The following is a 25,198-nucleotide window of genomic DNA, read 5'->3' on the forward strand; positions in this document are numbered from 1 at the left end:
TTACTACGCTGTTGGCGTATAAATCGCTGACGCTGATTTCAGGTAGTAAAGAATAAAAAATGAAACTAAACACAAAAGCGCGCCAACTATTACCCCGGTATTGCCGGGGCATAGTGTGCATATCCTTTAGTATACTCCAATATGTACTCCTCATGTTTATGCTGCAGTAATAGTTGAGCGGCACAACTCCACTTCCGTGCCGCATACAACAGTGAAATCATAACATGTTAAACTTATTTCTATAAAACATATCGTATACGTATAAGCAGATGGAAATTCAAACTCATTGCTGTGTGAATTGTACTTGCCTCAAAGCAAACTACATAACATTTTTTGTTAACTTAAATAATAATAATAAAAAAAAATAAATTAAATATAGAAAGCACAAAAAAAAGTGCATTAAATATCAAAGCAAAGAGTGGGACTGCAAGTCGGTACCGCAGCTGCGTTGCTTAACAAAGACGGCCTCGGAATAGGGTCAAGGGAAATGTGCCTGCTGTCATGTGTTGCCATGTTGAGCATGGCTTGATGAGTCAACTCATACGTGTACCACGACGGCCCAGCCATATTGAAAATTAAAAAGTATGAGCGCGCACGGTAATTATAAGTTATTGCCGTTTGCATGCACTACCAAAGGAGTTCATGAAATGAAAAATGGCGTAATCTGCAGTTAAACAAGCTGATTTGCTTGTATGTATATGTGTGCAGGTGTGTGTGTGTATCTGAGCATGCAAACATTATTCACTACTTTGATGCATGTTTAGTTCGGAACACTGGAAGCGAAAGGCGTTAAATTTTAATGAGTTTTGTGTGAATTCCAAAAAAGGTACGAACGCAACACAGCCATTTACTATATTCAATATTACGGCACCGCGGCTATTGTTTTAAGTACTTTATTGAAACACAAATATTGCCTAAATAATTTCGTAAATAAAATCCTTAAAGTTACCGGCACAGCAAAAGGATGAAGTCACTGCATAAACTTAAAGGTAAATTGCTTGCACACAATTAAATTAAGTGCACTTTTCGAAAGTTGCCTTTTGCAACTCAACCACCTTCTCATACTGCCTGTCTTATGGGCCTTATGGGTCTTATGGGTAGTAAGAGTTTACTTGGCAATTGTTGCAAATATCTTTTCGTACCTTTTCACTGAAACTAAGTACACTTGAGAGCATTTGATAATGCAATTTGTGGACATTATCGATGCTCAACTTTCCTAAGTCTATTTGTATGTGTGTAAATCTGTATGTGTGAGTTTGCGAGTCTCACTTAAGCTTTGCGTAAAAAATTTCTGTAAGAAAATTTGTAGAATTTTAAAAATTTTGTTCCTAACGAGTAGAATCAGAGAAAAGTGTATATTTGTACATCTCCGCAGGTGCTGCTTAAAGTTTTAAGCGTACTTAAATATTTAATAGCACTTTTCTTTGACATTTTTGACTGGCGTGGACATTTTTTTGTAAAGTCCTTTAAGTGTCCTTTTGTTTAAGCCTATAATTTTAGGTAAGAAATTTCTTTGAGTTTAACTTTTGCTTGTTATTCTATGAAATTTGAAATTTCATTCAGTAAAGTGTTTGCTAATTTAAGTTTTATTTGAAGAAAATTACTTTTCCCAAACTTTTTAGCTTACAAAAAAATTTTCCTTTTACGGCTTATTCTTCATAAAGGAGACGATATAATTATACAAAATTTTAAAAGATTTAGGGCAGCAAAGAAAAAATTGGAAATACTGTTTATACGAAATAAAGGATTTTTGCTTTTTAAGTTTTTTAAAATAATAATTCACGCTTGGTTACTGTAATGAATTTTTTAAGAAACCCAATTATTAAATTTATTGCTAAAGTTTCATTGTTTCATTAAAATGTCGGTACTGTGGGTAAATGAAATGGAGTACAATAATGTAAGAGTGATGATTATAATTACATAGGGTGGCTTAATTGAACTGCGACCAACTTTTAGGACGCAGGTGGCGATACCCCTTCCATCATGTTGGAATTATGCTATTATTGTCTATAAACGAACAGTAGCTTTTGAGTCTTGAATCAAAGAACTCTTACAACCGGACAGTAGCATTTGAGTCTCTGCCTAAGTACTCCTACAACCGGATAGTAGCATTTGAGTCTCTGTCTAAGAACTCTTACAACCGGACGGTCTTATAAGTTTTAAGAGATTTTAAAATTATCAGAAGTTTCACAGACGAATTAGATAATAAAACTCGAAGAGGCACAAAAGATTTTACGTTTAAATCAATATGGCCGATAATCGAGTATCGTAGTCTTTAAGAAAAAAATTTGTCTACTAAGCTATTCACAAAAAAAATGATCGAGCCCATTTTTTAATATTCGAAAAATTAAAAGCAATCAAGCATTATTTTTAAGGAATTTGAACGGCTTTGATTAGCTTTCAATGGTATTTTTTGAACCGTGATATCAAGGTTAATTCAAATGTTAATTGAAAAATATTTTTAGAAGTCACACTTAAGCCGTGTGAAGTTCAATATTTAAATAAGAAAGAGTAAAATTTGAACTACAGTAGTTGTTACACTCTAGTCCCAATAAAAAGCCGTTATTTCATAATAAGTGCTAACATATTAGACGGCTATTATAAGAGATCACATTTCATAATTTACCTCGACTGCTTAGTGGTTATCGTAGATATATAACCTTTGGCAAGCTAATCAGTCTCTTTGGCATGGAGTATCATTTGTAATGGTTGGAGTGGATCCTTCATCATTCCCTATTACTGTTTTCAAGTCAAGTTAGGTCAAAGTGACGTAAATGTCCATCGCCACAAAGCTTAAGAAGGTGATCTGAAATGGTGAGATACTAAATATGTCAACAAAAGAAACTAGATATTTCAATGATATTCTAGATAATCACACAAATCGTTCGCCAACAAATAATGACTGTGAGACAATATTCTACAATTTAGTTCGATCATATAGATATTGCCATGGTCACCAATTGCAAACAAGATCTTTCCTCTTCCTTCTGATATGAAGAATTTTACAGCAAGATTAGTACTTAAAAATAACAAAGTGTTTATGTGTACAAAAAGTTTTTCTTCATGGCTGGATGAAGGTTCCGCAGGTTCTCACAAATGTAGCGAACGACTCGTTGACAAAATATCTATTTATTTTAAATTATATTTTTTTTTTCATTTGGTTCATAAGCTGTCAATTTCAAATAAAAAAATTTAACTAAAGACAATTTGGAAAGCCAAAAGTTTCCGTAGAATCAAGTTTTCCTGCATTGTAGACTTTTGATAAAATTATTTATTTAATTTTTTAATTTTTTTATTTAATTTATTTAATATAATTGACTCTGAGCTTCACATTTGGCAGGACCCGAGTTCGATTCCTGGTACTTGCAGTATCAAAAATAATTATTTACGAATAATTAAATACAAGAATTATTTCCAAGACCACTGATGATGGGTATTTGGCAATACTCGAAACAGCTGTATGGTCAGCCAAAAATTCAATAATTAAAATAATATAAAAAAGAAATTTTTGTTGTTGTAGTTCACTACTGTTCGAAAAAACCTCTTTATAAAATTATTTAAAAAATAACTATTTTAAAGTCGCTTTTGTTTTTTAAGGAATTTTAGCTTTTATTTCGATCGTTATTTTTTGTATATATCTATACGTATCCGTAAATTTGTTTTTTACTTCATCAGAAAAATTCTCAATATATCTCATAATTAACTATTTCAACAATTTTATTCACAAATATTTCGATTTCTATTTTAACAATTCAAGTTTTGTATTATCGAAATTTATTAAACTTTTTTTTTGATATTTTCAACCTGGAAAAATTTTTAATTCTTTGCTCTCCAAAATTTGATATTTAATAACTGCAAAGTTTTGTACTTTTTTAAATAATGCAAAATTTAGTTTAGTTCAGTATTCGAGCTGTCACAGCACTCAACAGGCACAGAAAAACTGCATTCAATAAAAGTTATTTTGGTATACTTTTTTCAATTGTGCAACCTCATGTCCTGACAAAAAACCCAAAGTGTCAAGCTGCTAACATAACTGAGCCACTTGCAGCAAAGAAATAGGCAGTGAAGTCCTTTCAAGCCAACAAAAGGATGGCGTTAAAACAAATATTTTGCTTAATGTTGAAATGGTTTGACTGCTTCTGTGCTAACTTATTTATGGAATTTTTTATACAAAAATCCTATATAAATATATTATATACATATATAATGTATTATATATATTTATATACAATATATTTTTTCCATTTTATTATACATCAAGAAAGTTTTGCTTTTAGTAATTTTAAACTTTTTGTTCGTTGGCAGCTTGGGTTTTTTTCTATATCAAATTTTGACGCTGTTGTGACTAGAAAAGTTACTTTGACTGTTGCTGATATTTGTAAGGCCCAAGCTGTCAGTTAATATGGCTGCCGGATGCGAAAGTCAAAGTTTAATTGTGCGCATCGTTTTAGTGCAGTGCAGTACGCCATTTTTGTCCTTTTTTTCGCTTTCATTTTGTGATTTTTTTTTAATATTACTAATATTATTTTGAATAGTTTGCATATTTTGCGAAAAGTTTCATTTATTTTTTCTTTGCTTATATGTGCCGTTCCAAAGTGGCTGCACATGCACTTATCATATGAGAATGCCACCACTTCTTTATGCATTTTACAGAAATTGCTTGTAACTGAATATCCCACTTACGGAACCACATACTTTATAACAAAAGTTTAAGCTACTTTGCATTATAAGCACACACACGCTGGTGGATTGGTGCACTGGTACGTTGGTACGTTGGTACGTTGGTACGCTGGCTACCTTGGAGTAACTGGCAGTTGTCTCGTTAGTCCTGCCATAGTAGCTTTTGTGCCATTATTAAAATGTTAGTGGTTCCTTTGGGGATATAAATTCGCACAGACTGTACAAACAAGTGCATTTCACTGCCACAGGATACACACATGTGATGCAATAATAAAACCGGGCACACTGACATATTTCACATTTTTGCTTTATCGTTTGCAATTTTCAGATGAAGTTTCTATTTATTTTTGCTTTTCCTTTTTTTCGTTATTTGTTGGTCGTAACTAATATTTTCCTTCTAAGCTACTTTAGTTTTTAACGTTGATGTCTAATAATGTATGCAAAATATTTTCACTCGTTTCCTTGAGAAGAAGAAAATGCTGCTTTTCAAAAATATTTATGCTTTTTATGAAATTTAGTTACACGTTTTGATATGACACTTTGCATTAAAATATTTATAAGGTTTAGTTTGTGGATCTCTTACTGCACTATTTCAGCAGAAGAGTTAAGAGTTTTCTATTATTTGAACTGTCATTTAAAGTGAAGTGCTTCGTGTTGATATCAATTTCACTAAACATTTATGGAGCGATTATTGTGGTTAGACATTACGATCTGGAGTTCCTCCACTCTTCGTAAGTTTAGACTTACTAAGAGTTGACTAAGAAGCGAGAGTCAGAGAACACTTAAAAGACTTTTAAAATTTGTATCATGTCTTAACATTTGTGGTTATTAAATAATGAAATTTTAGAAGTGAAAAAGAATGTTAACAATATCTCACAGACGTTATGAAGAATTACAGACAAATTTGTATGGATTATAACGATTTTATGTAGTCAGAAAGTAAAAATTGAATCTGAATGTTCAATAATAGATAAGTGGATCTGGCTTCTAAGAAACTGAAATTAAATTTTGACTAAAGTAAACAGTAATGGATTCATACTAAAACAGCTTTCAAGTTAGAAAATATATATAAAATAAGACCTTTTGTAGAAAAAACACGCTATAAACTCAAATTAGACACAATATAGCTTTTCTTATTATCATTAATGGCAATGCAAAAAGAATAGTAAACGAAAAACCAGTCAACTGTTTTTCGTTTGTGAATGAAACAAAAATCAATAACTGTTTTTTATTTGGAAATGAAAAATTTATAATTGCCTTTTATTTCGTTTGTAGCTCTTGAAGAACGACCCTGATAATAAAAGAAGCTGTTGGAACAAACGCTCATATTGTTAACAGAAAAAAATATTTCTTTTTTAAAAGAAACTATTTTCTTAATAGAAAAAATTGATAGAAGAATATTTTCTTAATACATGATACATTTGGCAATACTCCTAACAGCTTTATGGTCAGCCATAAATTCAATTAATTAAAAATTCAATTAATTCAAAAAACATATCAATTAATTTTTTTTGTTGTAATTAAAAATTTTGTTGTTGTAATTCACTACTATTTAAAAAATCTCTTGATTAATTTTTTTTTATTGCTCATATGATATGTTAGGTTTTGGTCGTCATATATTGAGATGCGAGGTTTTGAGGTGTCTTGAATAAAGAAGAAATTTCGGAAAAAACTAACCTCTTATAAAAGAATAAATTGATCTTTTAACTACATAGTATACTATATTTCAACTGGATGAGATTAATAAAAAAATTGTAGAACATTTATTTTGAATTCTCTTCCCATCCTAAGTTTTCTCGGGGCTATTATTATCTATTTATTGATTTCAAGAAATTTTATTCGATTTTACGATTTAACTATATTTTTTATTTGTTTGAAGTTCTTAACTTAAACTGAAGTTTGATGTTTTAACCTCGAACCTAACGTTAAAAAATTTTTTTAATTGTTATTTAATTTTTCCATTTATTCTTTTTGAACAGCCTACTTATTTCTTGTGGACTGAATCCTAAAAATATCGTTAAGTCGATAATGAGAACTGATTAGTTCACATTTTGGTTTACGTTTTAGAACTTCGTTCACTTATTAGAGCAGTAGATGTGAAAAAAAAATTTCTAAAGTAATCCAGCGTTTACGTTAATCAGTGTCAATGTTTTCGAGCGTTTATTTTACAAGTAAAAAAGTATTTTTTATGACTCACTGAAATGGCACATTTATGTATATATATATATCTTCCTAAAAAGCTGTGTTTGCTTATTTAGTTTATGGCAAATTTTTAGAAAATATATTCGAAACTTAAATGTTCTACTCAACCGTGAATAAATTTTTTTATTTCTTACTCATTTTGCTAAAAAATAATTATTATTTTGGTGAATAATTCAAGCAAAAAATATGAATAAATCATAATAAAAAATGTTCAATAAATCAAAAATTTTAATTTTATCAACAAAAATTAGTTTGGATGTGATGTCAATATAAAGCTTCGTCAAAGTTGAATGAGTAACAATGTTATCCTTAATTGCTTGTAATTTTATTATATATAATGTTTTGAAGAATTTCCAATTTAATTTACGAACTTAACAAAGTAAAAAATATGTAATAGACAGCAGATCTTTTGCATTATAATAACTCCTCCATATGTTTTCAGGTTTGTTATTTCCTTTAATTTTACTTGATTATAATTTAAGTTACCATTTTTTTATCATATACTCAATAGTATATTGCTATTGAGACCTTCAATATAAATAACATATAATTAAGAAAAAATCATCTGCATTTTTTAAATAAATATTTATAAATTGAATTACTTTGCTTGTCATTGCTTCAGTGTTACTCTATTTTTATATCCTTTTGCAAGGATTTAATGCTCAAATGATGTTTAAATGAATTTTAAAAATGCGCTTTCGTTATGCACATTAAAAATGCATCAATCAAATATATACGCTATTATATATATATAAATGTATATATATATAAATCTATAAAAAATAATTTTTTGCATTTGTTGAAAACGAAATTAAGAGAAAAACAAATATAGTATTTGCAGAAATTACGAATATCAATATCTCTACATTTATATATACATATGTAAATACATCTATACGTAAATATTATAATTGAGTAGAAAAATATTCAAGTCCACCAAACTTTCATCAAAGGTTTTGTAAAAATAAGACTTCTCTTCAATGATTTACGTCATTGAAGTCGTTGAAGACTTCCATTCGTTTTTACATTTCTCACTTTTGAACATTTTTTTCCACAAAGTATTAAATTTTTCTGCTATTCAGCGAAACTCGTAGGATTCAAAAATTATTTATATGAATTTAATAGTGCATGTCAAGGTACATTATATACTTCTAGAGAACTTGCTGTTATATGCAGTCTATTTATCTTGTAGAAATTCTACTCACTACTCGCTTATATATTTTATTTCCTCTTGAATTATTTTGTTTTTTTTTTTGATGAAAATTTATGAGTTTAAACCGAATTTGTTATCGACAAAATTGCATTCAAATATTCCAAGATTTTGTAGTTTTTAAAAATTTGTGCACCGGAAATGTTATAAATTTATGCAAAATATATGATTTTTCTTCGATTAAGAAGGACTCCAGACAATTGAGGAGTGCATAACACTGCTGACATATACATATAATAGTTATCGTGTAAAAAAGTATAAATGTAATAGAACTTTGTAAGTGAATATTTGCAGTTTCGTTGAAAAATCTTAGGGACTATAAAGGTACTTTTAGTAAAAATTAAATATAATAAAAATGTAATTAATACATTAGACGTTGATACTATATGGAAATCTTCTATCCATCGTTAAGATCTCCACTCGTAACTTTATTATCATCAGGAATAAGTTTTTCTTCATGACAGATAATGAATGAAGAATCCTGGAAACGGAAACGAATTGATTTAGTTTGTTTTAAATTCTTAAGTAATGAAGTTGACTTATCAAAGATTGTAGAAGATTCTTTTTGAATCTATTTGTAAATTCAAGCAAATTAAGTCCATCATTAAAAACTTTTTAATATTCCATAATGATCTTGATAATTTTAGAAGTTTGAACAATAAATATAAGCTGTTTAATATTTTAAAAAATTTAAAAATCTTCAAAATGGATAGCACAAAAACCCACAATACTTTGATATATAACTTTAAAAAATGGATCTGTCTAAGAAAATTAGACCTATTTCGGATTTTTTGAAGAGATCTCTAGTCTTTTTAAAGGAAAGGCTTGATCTGACTCAGGAGAAGATTATTGTGCTAGGAAAACTTCCTTATCCTTATGTGTTGTTAGAATGTCATCAACAGCTGTTCAGTTGGGATTAATTAGAAGTAACAACGTCAACCATTGTACACTGTTTTGCTTCACTGGGAGCAAATACCCTGTATAATTCCAATTTTTTATTTAAAATTTTATTTTTAAACTTCATTTCTCTATTAGAATTTTATTTATATCCTATATCTCAATTCTTAGTCGTATAGCAATCCATATGGATAGATATACACATATTAGTTTTACTATCGACCCAGAATATTTAAAATATGTGATCTCTTATCAGAATGTCTTGTATTCGTAAGTTATGCTTTTGGGTGAGAATACCAGCTTGCTGTCTATCTGGTACTTTCAGTAGCTTGGAAAGAATACTTTACATCGTATGCGTAACATATACGTGCTCGTATACGTCATAGTAAATTCTGACAATTGCAATATTATATTTTCCGTTAAGATATGTTTAACTTGATAGGATTTTACGGCTCTTTAATAATCGATTTTGCCTTATTTGGTAAAAGCCATAAATTTTCCGTTAAATAAATCTGCTGTTAAGCCACGAAAATAAAAATCTCACTTTTTCATTAAATTGCCCAAAATCCATTATAACAGATTTTTCTATGGCATTAATTTTTCCTTTTATGAAAAAATGTTCGTTTAAATATTTTATGAATTTCTGCTACAATATGCTTCTATATCCATACTTTGTTGAATATGTATGAAGTGTGTATGGAATAAGTTTGTATCTGCCATGACTGTCATTCTTTGGTATCTTTTTTTATCGTGCAACAAAGATACTCTTTACATGAGTGCATGAATAAATGATAAGTCAATTAAAATGGTATGACAGTGGCTGATTGTACGTAAATATTTTACTGACTTTTTGCCTCGTTAGGAATATTTTTTTTTGTAATATGACTTTTTTCTACTGCTTTTTGCCAACATTAATGACATGCGAGTATTCTGTGAGTTTTAAGTGTTGCGCAACTAATTAATTAAAAAGTGTGTTGGAAAGCTCTAACAAAAAAAAAAAAATAACTGAAATTAATTTCCATAAAAACGGTTAAGATCAAAGTCAGAGAACACTTTTAATCGTTTACTATATCTTTTCAAAATAAATTATATAGTTCTATGAGCACTTAGGTATAGATATAGTTGAAATATATAGTTCCATAAGGAGTAAGTTAAGATGTACTTGTAAGATTAGTTGTTAGTTAAGCGATAAAACTCACAGAAAGAACGAAATATCTTTTTTAAGGTGGAAGTTAGTACCTTATCACAGTGTAATTGTATTGTCTATATTATAACTCATACGTACCACAAAAGTGGCGAGAGAGATTATGGGAACTGACCAGGACTGACATATAAGAATAATATCCAATTGAGTAAGTCAATCGTCATAGTAATCATTGATTAACAAATATATTAAATTATTTAATTAATTTTTTTAATCATTTTATTTTTAACTTTTTCATAACATATTATGAAATGCTTAAAAGCCTGAGGTGAAGCTTTCACAAATTATGCTTCGAAATAATTTACCATATTTTTCATAATTTAAGATTCGTTTTCCCACCACAACGTATTGTGTATTGTATATTCATAACAGTAGAGAATCCACAGCCAAGTGCTTACATTTGATATGCAATTCACCTATGTGCAAATAAATTTTATGATGAATTTTCCACTCGAAATAACAACATTAACCTATATCACAAACCTAAGCTGAAAAGAAAACATGCTTAGCGCTATTACGCTAACACACACCAACAAAGCGAAGATAATAGATACACACTTATATGACATAAGTAAACAGCATACATAAATGCATGAAAATAAAAGTATTCACATCTTTGTGGAAATATGCAAATGGGAAAGTATCTTTTGAAGCGCATTCATACACATTTATGACATGTCAATCAATGCGTATAGCAGCATTTGCGACAACTACAGACTTATTCTGCAAAATCGTTGTTTTACTTTTTATTTTTTATTAAAACATAACCCTAAGCTAGTATGTGGAGGAGCTTTGCAATGGAACAAGTACGCGCTTTCAGGACACAACCTTACAAACATTTGTTCAAGTACACAATTTGTTTTTGTTTCATGTGTACTTTAGGTACTTTTAACCAGCCAGAAAAGCTGTGTGTCTTCCTCAAGCTAAACAGGGTTTAGATGTGAAGTCATTCAAATAATATTATCATACATTAGGAGACATATTTTAAAATATTTTAAAGGACATCTAAGCAAACAGAGTTGGAGTTACAATTTATGCAGCATTTGTAGTAGTGAATCTTTTGATGTCAGTAAATTATTAATTTTTACACATCCCCACTATGATAATGTAGTATAACATGATCTACATTTAACGCCAGAATGAAGTGCTTACTTTTCCACATCAATCAATTTACAATGCTTCAATATTACAATAAATATGGTTCAGAAAACTGTGGCTAATTAAAGGAAATACAAGCCACAATGGAAGATAATAATTTGGCATATAAACGAATCGATATTCAAATATCTAAATATTTACATTTATATTTTTTTTTTTAATACAGTTTTCAATACAACCGAAAATGTCAAAATTTCTATAATGTTTAAAAATGAATCAAACTGAATAATGTACTTACAAAATACCAAAGGACAAAATTTTGAACATTGATGTCCCATAAAATTAATTTAGATGTGCGAAAGAATTAATGGGCTTGTATGAATGTGAAAAATTTGCGAATATAGTCTTCTTCAATAATAAAAATTTCACAATTGAACAAATCCAAAACAAACCAAATGATCGAATTTATTTAAAAAGAGAACATATAAAAATTTTGACATAGCTATAAAATTAGGGACTTCGTGAAAGAAAGAAAGAAAGAAAGAGAGAGAGAGAGAGAGAGAGAGAGAGAAAGAGAGAGAGAGAAGAAAGGAAAATATGATTTTTACAAGATTCTGTTCTATTAAATAAAGCACACACTAAGCAGCAACAAATGAGAGATAACATGCAACATTAAGGTTCGACAGTTTAGTGGGATAAACGATCTCCAAATGTAACCTCACTTGTACATCAGCAGTATTAGGGTACTTACTAATGTAGACTATACTGCAGTTCTAATTGGGTACTAAAATATATAAATACCAGAATATTTATTTATATTTTTTCTTCTAAAATGAACACAACAATTTAAAAAGTAACAGAAATAATTGGAACATTCTGCAATATCAACGAAAGATACTTGATATTAACTACAGTAACTACAATCCTCAGCTATTTCTGCAAAAAAGGAAAAAATATTCATAACGTCATAATTTGTTTTAAGAGGTTTGGAATACTTTTAACAGGTGAGCTAAAATTAATTTACTTCTTATTTAATGACAAGAGGTCACACAATATAAGATTATATTATATTCTCAAAGCATTATCAAATCAATGGTGCTGTTCCTTTTTTATACTTTTATAAAAGTAACGAGAATGTTAACATAGCACGGCCTGTACGTTGTTAAAAAAATCTTATCTTTTTTATGTATTGGTTGCACTGTCCAAAATATACATATTAACTATCAATAAGCTGGGTGATAGTTAATATGTTTGCCAAAAGAATTAACAAGACACACTACAGTACATTTGACGATCACTTCTCTAGAAAAAATTTGGATGAGAAAGCTTACGTGGAGTTAGAACGGAATTAAATACAGTGAAGGAATAAAGTATACATGTAAATGAAGTATAAAATATTAATGCAGGCTAAGGTTGATATAATAATAATATAACACATCACAAATTCATAAATTGTATGAATGATTTGAGGAGAAGATGCTGAAGATGTTATAAGTTTTAGCATGTCCAATAATAATAGAAACGTTGAAAAATTAAAACAGTTTGTGTAGAAGATTGATTGAGCTCTAAGATATATATAACAATGTCTAATAATAATAGAAACGTTGAAAATATAAAATATATTGTATAGCAGGTTGAGAAGTTACTGAAAGTGACATAAACTTTAATACTAAGTCCAATAACGTTAAAAAAGTAGAAAAATCAAAGCAGAGTTTGTAGATACCCGACAGTTGGTTTCATTACCGTAATGTCGCATATATCGTATTCTATATATATAGCATCCTGTGACTTTTTTATTTCTTGTATTTGGATAGATATTTATATAAAATTTTTAAGCATTTTTAATAATCATTAAAATATAGATCAAATAAAAGAGAAATTTAAGACCGAAAATAATATTGTAGCTGGTACATACATAAGTTAATTCTGGAATACAAATACTTCATCCTAAACTAGCTGTATTTGAGCGAGTATGATAAATTTTTATCAAAACACCCTGTTTAAAATTACACACACTAACCACAGGTATAGACAAAGAGTCAGCAGTAAGACGACAATTGTCAGATTGTTCAAGTTAACCAGGCTAAGCTGACAATTCACCTGACAACATTGCAAACATTGCCAACACTGCTACCAACCTTTTGCCTTTCTTCTCTGCCATTGTAATGTGATTCTTTCTTTGGTTTTCCGCTTCCATTTTTATTCATTTTTAAGAATGCAGTGACGCACATACAAGACACATCACTCACACACACATCCTTCAGATACACATCCTTTATCCTTTGATTGTTTGCGTGTATGATTTATGTGAAGTGTAGCTTTAATGCGTCTCAAATACAAAATCTTGCTTCTCTCCAATTTTAGTACGATTTTTATCTTTTTTTTTATTTTTATCTAAAAAGGCGTGATTTGCAGAAACACAAAAAAAATTGCAAATGTTTTTACATGCATGACTTGTTGGTTAAGTTCAGGTTTAGGTTTATTTCAAGCTTTCAGTTTATTTAAATGTACTCGTCGTATACGTACAAGTAAATAAAGTTGAATTCAATTCGAATGTAAGTAGACGTACTCATCTCTCATGAATAATGTCTTCAAGTATCTGCAAGTGCGAATAAGAATGAAAGTCTGACGCACAATGTTAAGTAAATTTAATTGGTTGGTTTCGTTAAACTAATGTATGTATATAGGAATAAAAGTATTTTTTTTTGTACGTATAGATAAATTTCTGAGAAGTGATTAGTATAGACATTTTGTTTTATCATATTTTCAATAAAAATATATTTTCTTCTTCATTTTTACTGTTTACTGTTGGGAACTTAACAAGCACTTCTTCTTAAGCTAACCTAAAATATAATCATTTCAAGGGATATACTATTTATAACAATCATCATAATTCCAAGAACTCTTAATCAAAATCCTAATAACGAAAGAGTTGTATAATGGCAACGTTATAAATAATATATACTTTAAATTCAATTTAATGTGATCAATATTTCAGTTGAAGCGACTGCAGAATAAGACTTTAGCTCTTCATTCTATAATAGGACCCCAAAAAATGAGCTTATACCACTGAAGTGTATTATAGTTGTTGCTAATAAAAGTTAATTACATTGATATTTATATTTATGTGTTATAATATAAAACAGCGAATTACTTCCACTTTCAATAATATAATTCAAGCACGGTCTTGGATTAGGTGTCTGAAACGCTAGTCTCTGTTTCGAATTTGGAAGGATCTCTTGATACATGCAGTCCAAAAACTACATACTGTCAATTTAGTCCAAATAGTATTTTCAAAAACCACTGTGGGTAAATATTTAGTAATACCCGAAACAGATGAATGGATAACTAAAATGTTAAATTAATAAAAAAATAAAATTTTTCCTATAATCCATTACTTAATATCCGTTTCCTATTTAAATTATTTCCCTCGTGTTTAATTTTAAATAAATTAAATATCTACTTTACTTGGAATTCGTTTACCTGTTAACAATTACTTTTAAAAAATCATTTTGAAATTGAATTTTTTTTTATCTAAAGCATGGATTTTACCATCAACGTTTTGATCACACTTATTTATATCTCTTACATCTGGATTTTATACCATTCCTCTTTGAATAAGTTCACAATTCTTGCAATTGAATAATACAATTTGAATAAAAATAAAATACAAATCCACAAAGTGGAAAAAAGTATCAACTTACCTCTTCTTCATTGCTCGCTGTATTTACGGAATCCATGCTCTGGGACAATCCTAAAGGTGCTAATGCCATTTGATTTTCCATTGTCGTATTTGCAGTTGGTGAGTTCACACTGTTGTTGTTGTTGTTGTTGTTGCCGCTGTTGCTTGTAATAGTTCCGTTTATGTTGTTGCTAACTAAGCTTGTGTCGTTTGTATTTGGTACAACAGTTGCTGGTGTTGGTGTTGTTGAAGTTGATGACGAATTTGAATGAGAATCGTTTGAAGAACTTGATGACGCAGTAGTTGATATAATAATTTTTGCGCTTGCTGCTGCTCTTGCTGCTGCAGCAATTGTTGCAGTATTTGCAGCTGTTGCAGGTGTTGAATTGGTACTGATATTATTGTTGTTTTGGTTCTGATTATTTGTTATTGTTGTTGCCACCGAAGTGGCGTTAGCAACTATTATATGCTGCTGTTGTTGTTGTTGTTGGTGTTGTTGTTGTTGTAGTTGTTGTCGCAACTGTTGTTGCTGTTGTTGATAGTTGTGTGCAGCAACTGCAGCTGCAGCTACGTGTTGTTGATTCAATTGATGCTGTTGATGTTGTTGTTGTAATACGATTTGTTGCTGATGTACAGCAGCAGCTGCAACAGCAGCGGCTTGTTGATGTGAATGTGTTGTGGCGTTATGTAAGTGCTGATTTAATAATGCTGCAGCGGCGGGATTAAAATGTTGAGCAGCTACAGCGGCAATACGATGATGCTGTGCGGCGGCAGCAGCAGCAGCTGCTGCTGCAGCAATCTGTGATGGATGATGTGTATGTGCAGTTACTGCAGCGGTGGCAGCTAATTGTGCAGCAGCTGCAGCTGGATTAAAAGTTAATTGATGACCGGCTTTAAGTGCAACAGCAGCGGCGGCAGCAGCTGCGGCGGGTGATGTGGCGTATTGTACTTGTGGTGTTAATTGAGCGGTGGCGGGAATTACAGAGACAGCAGCAGCGCACTGTCGTTTGGGTGACAACACCTGTGGGGCACCACTCGCTGGCGTTTGCGGCAGCGTTGGCCTGCGTTTAATCGCAATCGACGAAATGGTGATGGTTTTTTCGAACACGTTTGTCTGGGGGGGAGTGATTTTGTCGCCGTTAATATGCTATTTTATAAATTTCAATAAACGTCCAATGATGTTTTAGCGTTTAAATGAACGCTTAATATTTTTGTTGTGGTATTTGTGTTTTTATTTTTTGGTAAATCATTTATTATATTTGGTTTATCTGAAAAAGGAGAGCAAATAAATTAAATTTAATTAAAAAAATTTTCAAAATCATTGTACCAAATAAATTATAAATAAATATATATTATTTAAGTTCTATAATTTATATAACGATTTCATTATATAATGAAAAAGTTCGATTATAGTAAAAAATTTTAATTATTTATAATAAAAACATATATAAATCTAAAATATATTAAAAACAATTATTAATTATTAAATATAAATTATATATAAATTGTTGTGTCGTTTCACACCTGTAAAAATAAGTCGTTTCAAGAAATCTTTCATTTTAACAAGAAAGGAGAAAAATTAAGGAAGGGGTGTCTATGCCTTAAATATTTTTCAGTTTCAACTTTCAAAAAATTTAGTTACTGGAAACACGAAATTCGTGTCTCTTAAAATTAAATTTTTTATTAACCCTTTAAAACCTAATTTTTTTTGCTAGCTATAAATTAGTCAGAACTGCATTAAAAACCGCTTTTACAGGTCTTGTTTTGTGGGTTCAATTGGGCTAATATGAAATAAATAATCAAGAAGGAGGAAATTGGTTTGCGTCTGGAGTACTGAGAAGATTTCACTGTACTCAGACAAAGCAAAGCTCTCATCAAATCATACTCCTACCAAAACATTCTTAAATTTTTTTAAGATTGGTAACGAGTATTGTAATACATTACGGCCTGAAATGTGTCCTATATAAGCACCATTTATCTGCTAATTCGAAATGCAAATTAAGAAACGAACACAACTATGCACATTATTGGTAGCTGTCCAGCTTTAACAACACACAGAAGAGCTCTTGTCCAGATATAATTCCAGACTTTGTTTACAAAACTTCAAGGGATTTGTATAGTTAAAAGTGAATTTGGTACATTAGGACTCTTTTAGCCATAGTAACGGCTGTTGGGCGAATTCGCGCTATTAGTTTAAAAAAAACATTATTTGCAAAGCTTAATCTATTATCATCAGTGACTCAGATATTTTGGAAAAAAGACAGGTTGAGCTCACTAGGTGTAAATTAATCTTACACCATTGAAAAATCAAAAAAGGAAATTAATTATAACATAGTCAAATTAGTTTAGAGTTGACCTATATCAGGATATATCTATAGATTACTTTAGAGACACCACGTTCATTATATGAAGAATAATGTAATGAATAAGTATAAGAATGAAGAATAAGAATTTATTAAAATAATAAAGAATTTTTGCTAAAATTAATAGTTATATATGTTGATTGTTATAGCGCAGCTCGTACTGGCTACTGAATACATCACAATGGGCAGCTACAATAGGCAATAGCTGTTTCCAAGTCTAAGTGCTTATGTTCGCATCAACACACGCTCTTTGAACTTAGCCTAATCCTAATCTGAAGAACTTTTTATATAAGATATCACATGGGTTATATAAAAAAACTAAGTAATGTCAATTTAATAACTTTATAATGAATAACGTTTATTCAATAAACGTTTCAATGATCTTAGGTGCTATGCTAAGGAAGTATTTGTCATATCGTTTTTATGTAATCTGTGTTCAAATAGCGTCATTTTGTTTTTACATTCTTATTGCCACTTAAATACTCTTAAAAGTTACTATATATATATTTTATATATATATATATATTATAGCTATATTTAGCTGTAAAAACTTCAACTATGATTACCACTAAATTGTATTCGTATATCTTTGAGTCATTATTTGTTATTTAATATTTACTTAATATTTAATTAAACTATTCATTTTATAAGTCAAGTATGTCCATAATACGATAAGTTACCATAAAGCGAAAATGTCAGTTATAAATGAAAATGTATGTCTTTTCCTTGATTTTCTTTTGATTAATCCTTTTCGTAAAAGCACTAAAGCACTAAATCCACTAATTCATTATACATAACTTATGCTGGGATTTTCATTTTCATCATCTCATCAATTTAACATAATCTCTTTTAGTTCCGGTAAGTTTCTTACAGTTAACAGAGCTTGTGAATGAATTAAATAGCAATTTGCGATATTTTAGTAGGCATTTTAATAATGAATTAACAGCTTCAAAGCAAGTTTGTTTGAAGGTCCCTTAGAAATTAATTACATTTGTTATTTAATAGTTAGATATATAAGTCAGATGCATATTAAAATGAATATTATAAGTAATGGTGTGACATTAAATGAAATATGGATGGACATACAGTCTAGTATTAACTGCTGCTTTCAAAGTTTATGAAATTAATTTTTTCTTTTGAAGCTATTGTTTTTTTCTTGACAGTTTTTTAATTTTTGAAAGATTTTTCCAAAAAAAAATATATAGAGATAGTCTAAAATAAATTACATAAATAAAAACCGAATGCTTAAATGAATATATACAGTACAGTAAAATATAAAATATCGCAAATAATATACAAAAGAGTTGCATAAATATTTGATGTATCTTATTGAAGCATTAACATATTTTCGAATTGTAAAACCCTGCTTGGAATAAAACAAATTATTCACAAACACTGCATAAATCGGCACATAAATATGTACTTCGTGCATGATGCATTATTGTAGAGCAACGAGAGAGAAGATACTTTCCGCAAAGAAATCACAGTGAAGCTGTGCGGTGTGGATATATAACAATCAAAACAGCTTCAAGTATCGAACTCGTACTTCGTACTTAGCAAACAAAACAATGCGAAACAAGGCAAAATCGAATCGAATTTCATTATAAAATACAATAAATATATGCGCATATCTATTGATTGCATATATTTCTCAGGGGAGTCTGTGCATGTTATTGGATTTATAATTTTGCATATTGCTCTGCATCTGATCGACGTACGAACATCAAAACGAAGTATCTGCAAAAATGAATAAGTACAGAGAATAAGTGCGAAACACGTTACAATCCCTGCAAGTATGTATGTAATTTTGTTAAAGAATTTTATATGGAAACTGAAAAAATCTCCTAAATTAAATACAATTTTAAAAACTTTGAAACAAATTTTATATTCAGTTTTTTTTTGTTTTGGAAATGTTTGAGGGAGTGCCTGTATATGTTACAGATGAAATAGAATTTTAAGTAAGACATTTTGTACATTTATAGGTTCATCTTTTAACATTTTTTACAACACTAAAATTTTAGGAGCTTCGTTGCGATGTCTTTATTGTAAGAAGGGGAGTTATGAACTTTGGACTAAACGATTAATTTCACAAAATTTATGCTACAATTGAATACATATGACGGCAGTACCTCTATGAATAAAAAATGTTGGTATCGAATACTACACATGTAAATAATAGCTGTGTTTTGCAAATATGTGCCTTACGTTAGAATATGTACACAATATTTTGTTAAATTATCTGAATTTTTGAGTAAAAACCATAACAGCATGAGAATGGCTAGGGATAGTATTCCATGAATCGGGTTTAATGTTCATAGTTGTACGACAAAACCATTTCGAAATTATTAATTAGGATATATGAGTATATATGTACATTATCGTGAACGCAATAAACTACAGCTTTTCAGAACGAAGTATTCTTCTCCACATTAATTCTATATGAAATGTTAAATGACAAAAAATTTTTTATTTTCTTCAGTGAAACCCATCTACAAAGTAGTCCGTCAAACGAATCGTATACTGTTCGAAAGTGAAACTAATGGCCTCTCCTGATCACATTAATATTATGTTGAAGCTGTTTTGAGCTAATGCAACTTAAGCACTTATACTCTTTTTTAACTTGAGGTTTCTTCAAAACCCCTCTTTGCAACTTGAATAGATTATTGTTTATCACTTCATCAGACTAAGCAATAATTGACCTCAAATCTGCATACCTCCCCGAGGACCACCAGTATTTTTTGGTAAAAATTTTGACAAAACCGGACAAATCTACAACTGATGATTACTATACTTCGTAATTAAGTGGAAAATGTTCTCTTTAACTGAAATTACTTAATTACTTAAGATAAATAGTGATAAATAGTTGCAATAACATTAAAACTAAAAATAATATCGTATTTTTAAGGCCATCACAATAAAGAATAGAAAGCCAAATGATATAACAAGGTTAACGAAAGGTTTCACACTGAAGAGAATTATTAGTCTAAATTTTCTTCTTCTGGCAACTTCAAAGCCTTTTAATGGTCGGTAGTTGTTTCTGAGCGTACGTGTTGAGCAATACGCACCATTAAAACCTGGTCTTAGTGAATTCTTATTGTTTTTAGAATTAAAATGACTTTGTTTTAAGCTCGTTTTTTAGTATTCGGCGGCAAATGATCAGCTTTTGTCTTGCTCTGGTGCCGTTTTCGTTCCATTCGAGTATAATCTTAACAAATGACTTCTGCAATAAAAGCAAAATGTGTTTTGCAACACTACTAGATTTGCTATGGTTTGAAATAGGAAAGATTTATTACATTGAGGTGAGCAAGAGATCTAACAAAAATCACATCCAGTCAAAAAGCTATTATATTATTATACATTATTGAGGTATTATATTATTCCTTTTGATTCTATAATGATGAAAATATCTTTCAAAAAACTGAGACCTAAATGATGTCACACTTTTATGAACAATAAAATGAACATTGCTAAGAGACCTTAGAATAGACCCGATCAAAAAATACATAAGGGACAGAGCCCTGAAGTTATTATATGCGAAAATTGACAGGCTATCCTACTACCACTATCTAATCTTTAGAGTAATCACTCTCCGCACGGGGAGGTACGCAGATCTTAGATCAATCACTGAATAATCATGAAGCTTATAGGCAATACATAAATTAGTCAATGAGATGGGTAGGACCCTGTAGTACCCCCAGCTATCAAAGAGTAAAAGTGTCTAGTTGCGTGATTAAAAGTGATTTTTCAACCTCGTCGTTTTTAATTCTAATTAATCCTGCTTAATATAATTTATTTCGTACATGTGAACTTTTGATGAACTTTCTCAGCAATATTTGTGTAAAGTATTTGTGATTTATAAACAAAAGAAGTACTGAATTTGCCAATTGAGCTTAAAAATGTTTATTATATTATTAGTAATTTTGTAATTTTATATCTTCTGTATTTACTTTTGTTCTGTAATCATTTTTGGGAATAAAAGTATCAGCAGTTTCTCTAATTAAAATTAAAAAGTGCAGAATATCAAAGTACTAGAAAAGTCTAGGTCAGCAATAATATTGTACAAAAGTAAATAAGAAAAATAAATATCTAAGCTTTTGTTAGTATTATGTTTGGGCTTTTGTTTATTAATAATTATTGTGTATATATACATTTAAGTATATAAACAAACTATATACATTCTCTTTGCGCAGTTTCAGCTATTTTAATTAATATGCCGACTTTATGAGTTCATTAAACAGCAACAGAGAATAGCAGAAGCCAAGTGCCTTGATGATGACTGATGGCAATGATGCTTCATTTATTATAATTATTATTACGATTCTTGTTTTTTCAATTCTTTTTCTTCTTCTCTTAGACTTTATTATCTTAATAATAAACAACAACGTTGTGATCATCATATGCGCGTAAACTAATGACATTATGGAGCAAACGAACGCTCTAAACGTTGCCGTCGTCAGTCCACGCAATTGTAATGAATTAATTAATGCCATCGCATTAAAGTGGCGGGAAGCGGCAGTGCACAGTAGCAAGCCGGAGTTAAAAACATATGCAAATTACATCAATAATAATTTAAATTGAAATTTTAAATTTCACAAACATATTTTTCGTTGCGAGATACAATTTGTGTTCAAATATAATTTTTTATTATTTTAATAATTTTAAAATTTCTAATAATTTTTGCTTAATATTTCATTGCTTTGTGAGAGCAGAACTGCACTGGTTTGTATTTAGACGTTACGATTCAAGTTCAGATGCAATGTGGGAGATATGAAATTTACAAACAATGCACTGTGTTTACTAGATATATAGTATCTAATATCCGGTGGTGTATAACGAGACTCATTTTAGTGCAATGAAAACGAATTGCAAGTTCATATGAAAAAAATTAACAGGATTCAGTATGCATATTGTAAAATAGACCGGAAAATTACATGGCTATGAGAACGGTTATATAGGGCTAAATGTGACAGATCATTTTTGGTTCAACAACCGAATGATATCATAGAGAGGACCATTTTTAATATTAAGCAAAATATAAGGTGCAATAAAAAATACTACCCGAAAAATATGTTAATTATATTATTCTCTATTGTATCAAGTTGAATGATGATACCATAATTGAAGGAGTAAAATTAGTTAGTTGAAGAAGAAGGGCACCTTTTTAGACTAATATTTAAAAATAGGCTTCAAATCACCAAAAAAGATTTAACGCTGAATAATAAGAGTGCTTGCTATCTTTAATTTAGATTCACTTTGCATCGACTTCATCCTTAGAACCTAATACTGAGCACACTATCCGAGAGAAGTGAGCTCATTGATTGAAAAAGTGGACAAAATTTAGATCTCCAGGTAGCAGTTCTTTAAAGAAACTCTTATCGTTGAAATAAATTGAATTATTTCATATATTTGTATAAGTTTAATTATAACTTTATGAAAAAAACAGATTTTAAATCTATGAACAGATTTTAATTGCAAATCTATTTTGCAGTTAAATTACGTTTAATAAGGCATTAAAATTAGCAATAAAACAACTTCAAGCATTTCCGTCTACTAAACTTTAAATATTAACATAAAGTTTTTTCACAAGGAAGATTCCATTAAGCTTGTCTTAAGCAAAACGAAAGCCCATGTTTTTTGTATTAAAAAAGATATGTTCTGTAAGAAGCTTTAAATGATAAAAATTAATACTGAAAAAATTTATAAACTATTTAAATTTAATTTATTTACATGTATTATTGTTTTTGACTACTTATCACTTAATACTTAAACCTCTTTATATAACATTTTATTACTCATAATTACTTTTTATTGCAGTCATATTTGATTTCATATTATTTATATACAGAGCACGTACATTTTTGTCACTTGAAAGCGTAACAAAAGCCCATTTCGGTATTTTTAAAGGTGATTTGATTTACAGAAACGTGAATAGAATATTATACTATAATCATAGCTAATGTCTTTGAAGTATATATCAAATTATGAGACCTTATTGATTTACAAATGTATGTAGTGCGTTCTAATAAAAAAAAATACTTCATCATTTATTTACGGAAGTATTGAAAAAAGAAATAATATTCAATGTTTTTATAGTTAAGGTAATAAACTTGATTAATTCAATTTTTAATATAATATTAACTAAAATAAAAAATAAATCTCTTAACAAAACTACAACCAGCGATTTTCATGTTTATTACACCAAATTATAAAATTTATATTAATATTTATATATATATTTAATATATATACAATTTATTTAAAAAAAATATGAGATACATATTAAGTTATGTTTTAAATACTCGCTGCATTTTTCATACGTTTTAGAGTAATAATTTTTTTTTTAGTCTTACCTCAAATTTTATTTCAAGACTTTCTAAACCTCTATCACCTTCTTTAATTTTTGTTTCTAGTTTTTTTGTAAAAATTTGACTATAACAACCGACAATTAATGTTTCCTTTCTAAATCTGAAATTCTCTTTCAAATTTGAATTCACTAAGGTCACAGCTGTTGTCTCATAGACCATTCTTCATCGCAAACCTTTGTTTCAGTTAAGTTCAAAGTCATTCCAACTTTCTAATTTCGTCATACATTGTTAAAGATTTGTTAAACATTTATTCCTTTCATAAACTGCTAGGTTATCGATTTTGCATCTGAACTTGCCAAAGATACTTTGTGTTAATTTCCTGTCAGTTTTGTGAGTGAAGCAATTTTGAAAAGTTTCGAAGTTTTTAGTTGAGCAATATTTTTAATGAGCAAAATATTAATTTCGCATAAATTTTAAGAACTTTGTAGTTGGGAACTTCAGATACTATATATACATATATATATGTAATATATGTATAGTATAAATTTATTTAACTTATAATTATTTTTTGGTTCATTATAGTTAGATATCAGTTTCAAATAATAAAGTTTTAAATATGTATTGTGTATTATATACGTAGTATTTTTTAATTTTCATTTTTTTAGAGAAATTAATTTAGTTGCTGTCAGCAGTAAAAATAATAAAGTGAAATACAAAACAACAGCGAACCCAACAGCAAGAACTTAGCAATAAATTGAGTGTATTTAAAATAATATAAAACTAAAATAAAACTTTAAATGGTAACCACCCACGGCATACGCAAGATATTTGCCAATTTAAGTGAAACTACTTCAACTGAACGTCGAGCAGGCAGGCAGCCAGTAAAATATGACGACAGAAGCCAGCAACTCAATCGACATAACAGCAACGTAAATTCCATCGTAAGTACTCTTGAAGTGGCAAACAAATTAAAGATATCGCATGAATAACAACCAAATAAGCGAGTGGAGCAGGATGAAGCATCGTTCAGTAGTAATAAAGAGATTCAAGGGGATAAAAAATTATTTGGATCTCTACATAAAACATAATTGCTTTAAATTAGAAATTAAACAGGCATAAGAATGAGGAAAAAATATTATAAACATATTTTTTTGACGTTATTTAATACAAGACATTACTATATTAAGTAATAGAATAATATATAATATATAATAATATATAATATATAATAATATATAATATAATAAATGATATATATTATAAATAAATTACAACAAAATATTGGGTTAAGTTAAGAATTTTATATAAATACATATAACAATTTTTAAAAGACATATATTTTTAAATTCATATTTTTATCATTTTAAAAAAAAAATATGACTTCTTCAAAAGCAAAAAAAAAGATAGATTATATCTTTTGAAATAAAAAAATTTGATTTATTAAACGTAAACGTAAATACTTAAAGAATATTTTGCCTAAGAAGGGAACACAACAGATCTCTGCAATGTAACTGTCTTCAACACAATAATAATAACTAATATAGGTACCTGATCAGC

General features: G+C 29.2%; 1 protein-coding gene across 1 annotated transcript in view; it reads right to left on the reverse strand.

Moving 5' to 3' along the window:
• Positions 1-8,489: 8,489 nt before the first annotated feature.
• Positions 8,490-25,198, reverse strand: part of LOC119675969 (rho GTPase-activating protein gacF-like) — a 65,844-nt gene continuing 49,135 nt past the window's right edge. The window contains exons 4-5 of the mRNA XM_038087191.1: positions 14,996-16,120; positions 8,490-8,663 (exon numbers count right to left, since the gene is read on the reverse strand). Coding sequence (XP_037943119.1) covers positions 8,490-8,663; positions 14,996-16,120 — 1,299 coding nt within the window. The remainder of the gene's footprint in view (positions 8,664-14,995; positions 16,121-25,198) is intronic.

Source organism: Teleopsis dalmanni, chromosome 2 (assembly GCF_002237135.1).
Source record: "Teleopsis dalmanni isolate 2A chromosome 2, ASM223713v2, whole genome shotgun sequence".
In the NCBI taxonomy this organism is placed as follows: Eukaryota; Metazoa; Arthropoda; class Insecta; order Diptera; family Diopsidae; genus Teleopsis; species Teleopsis dalmanni.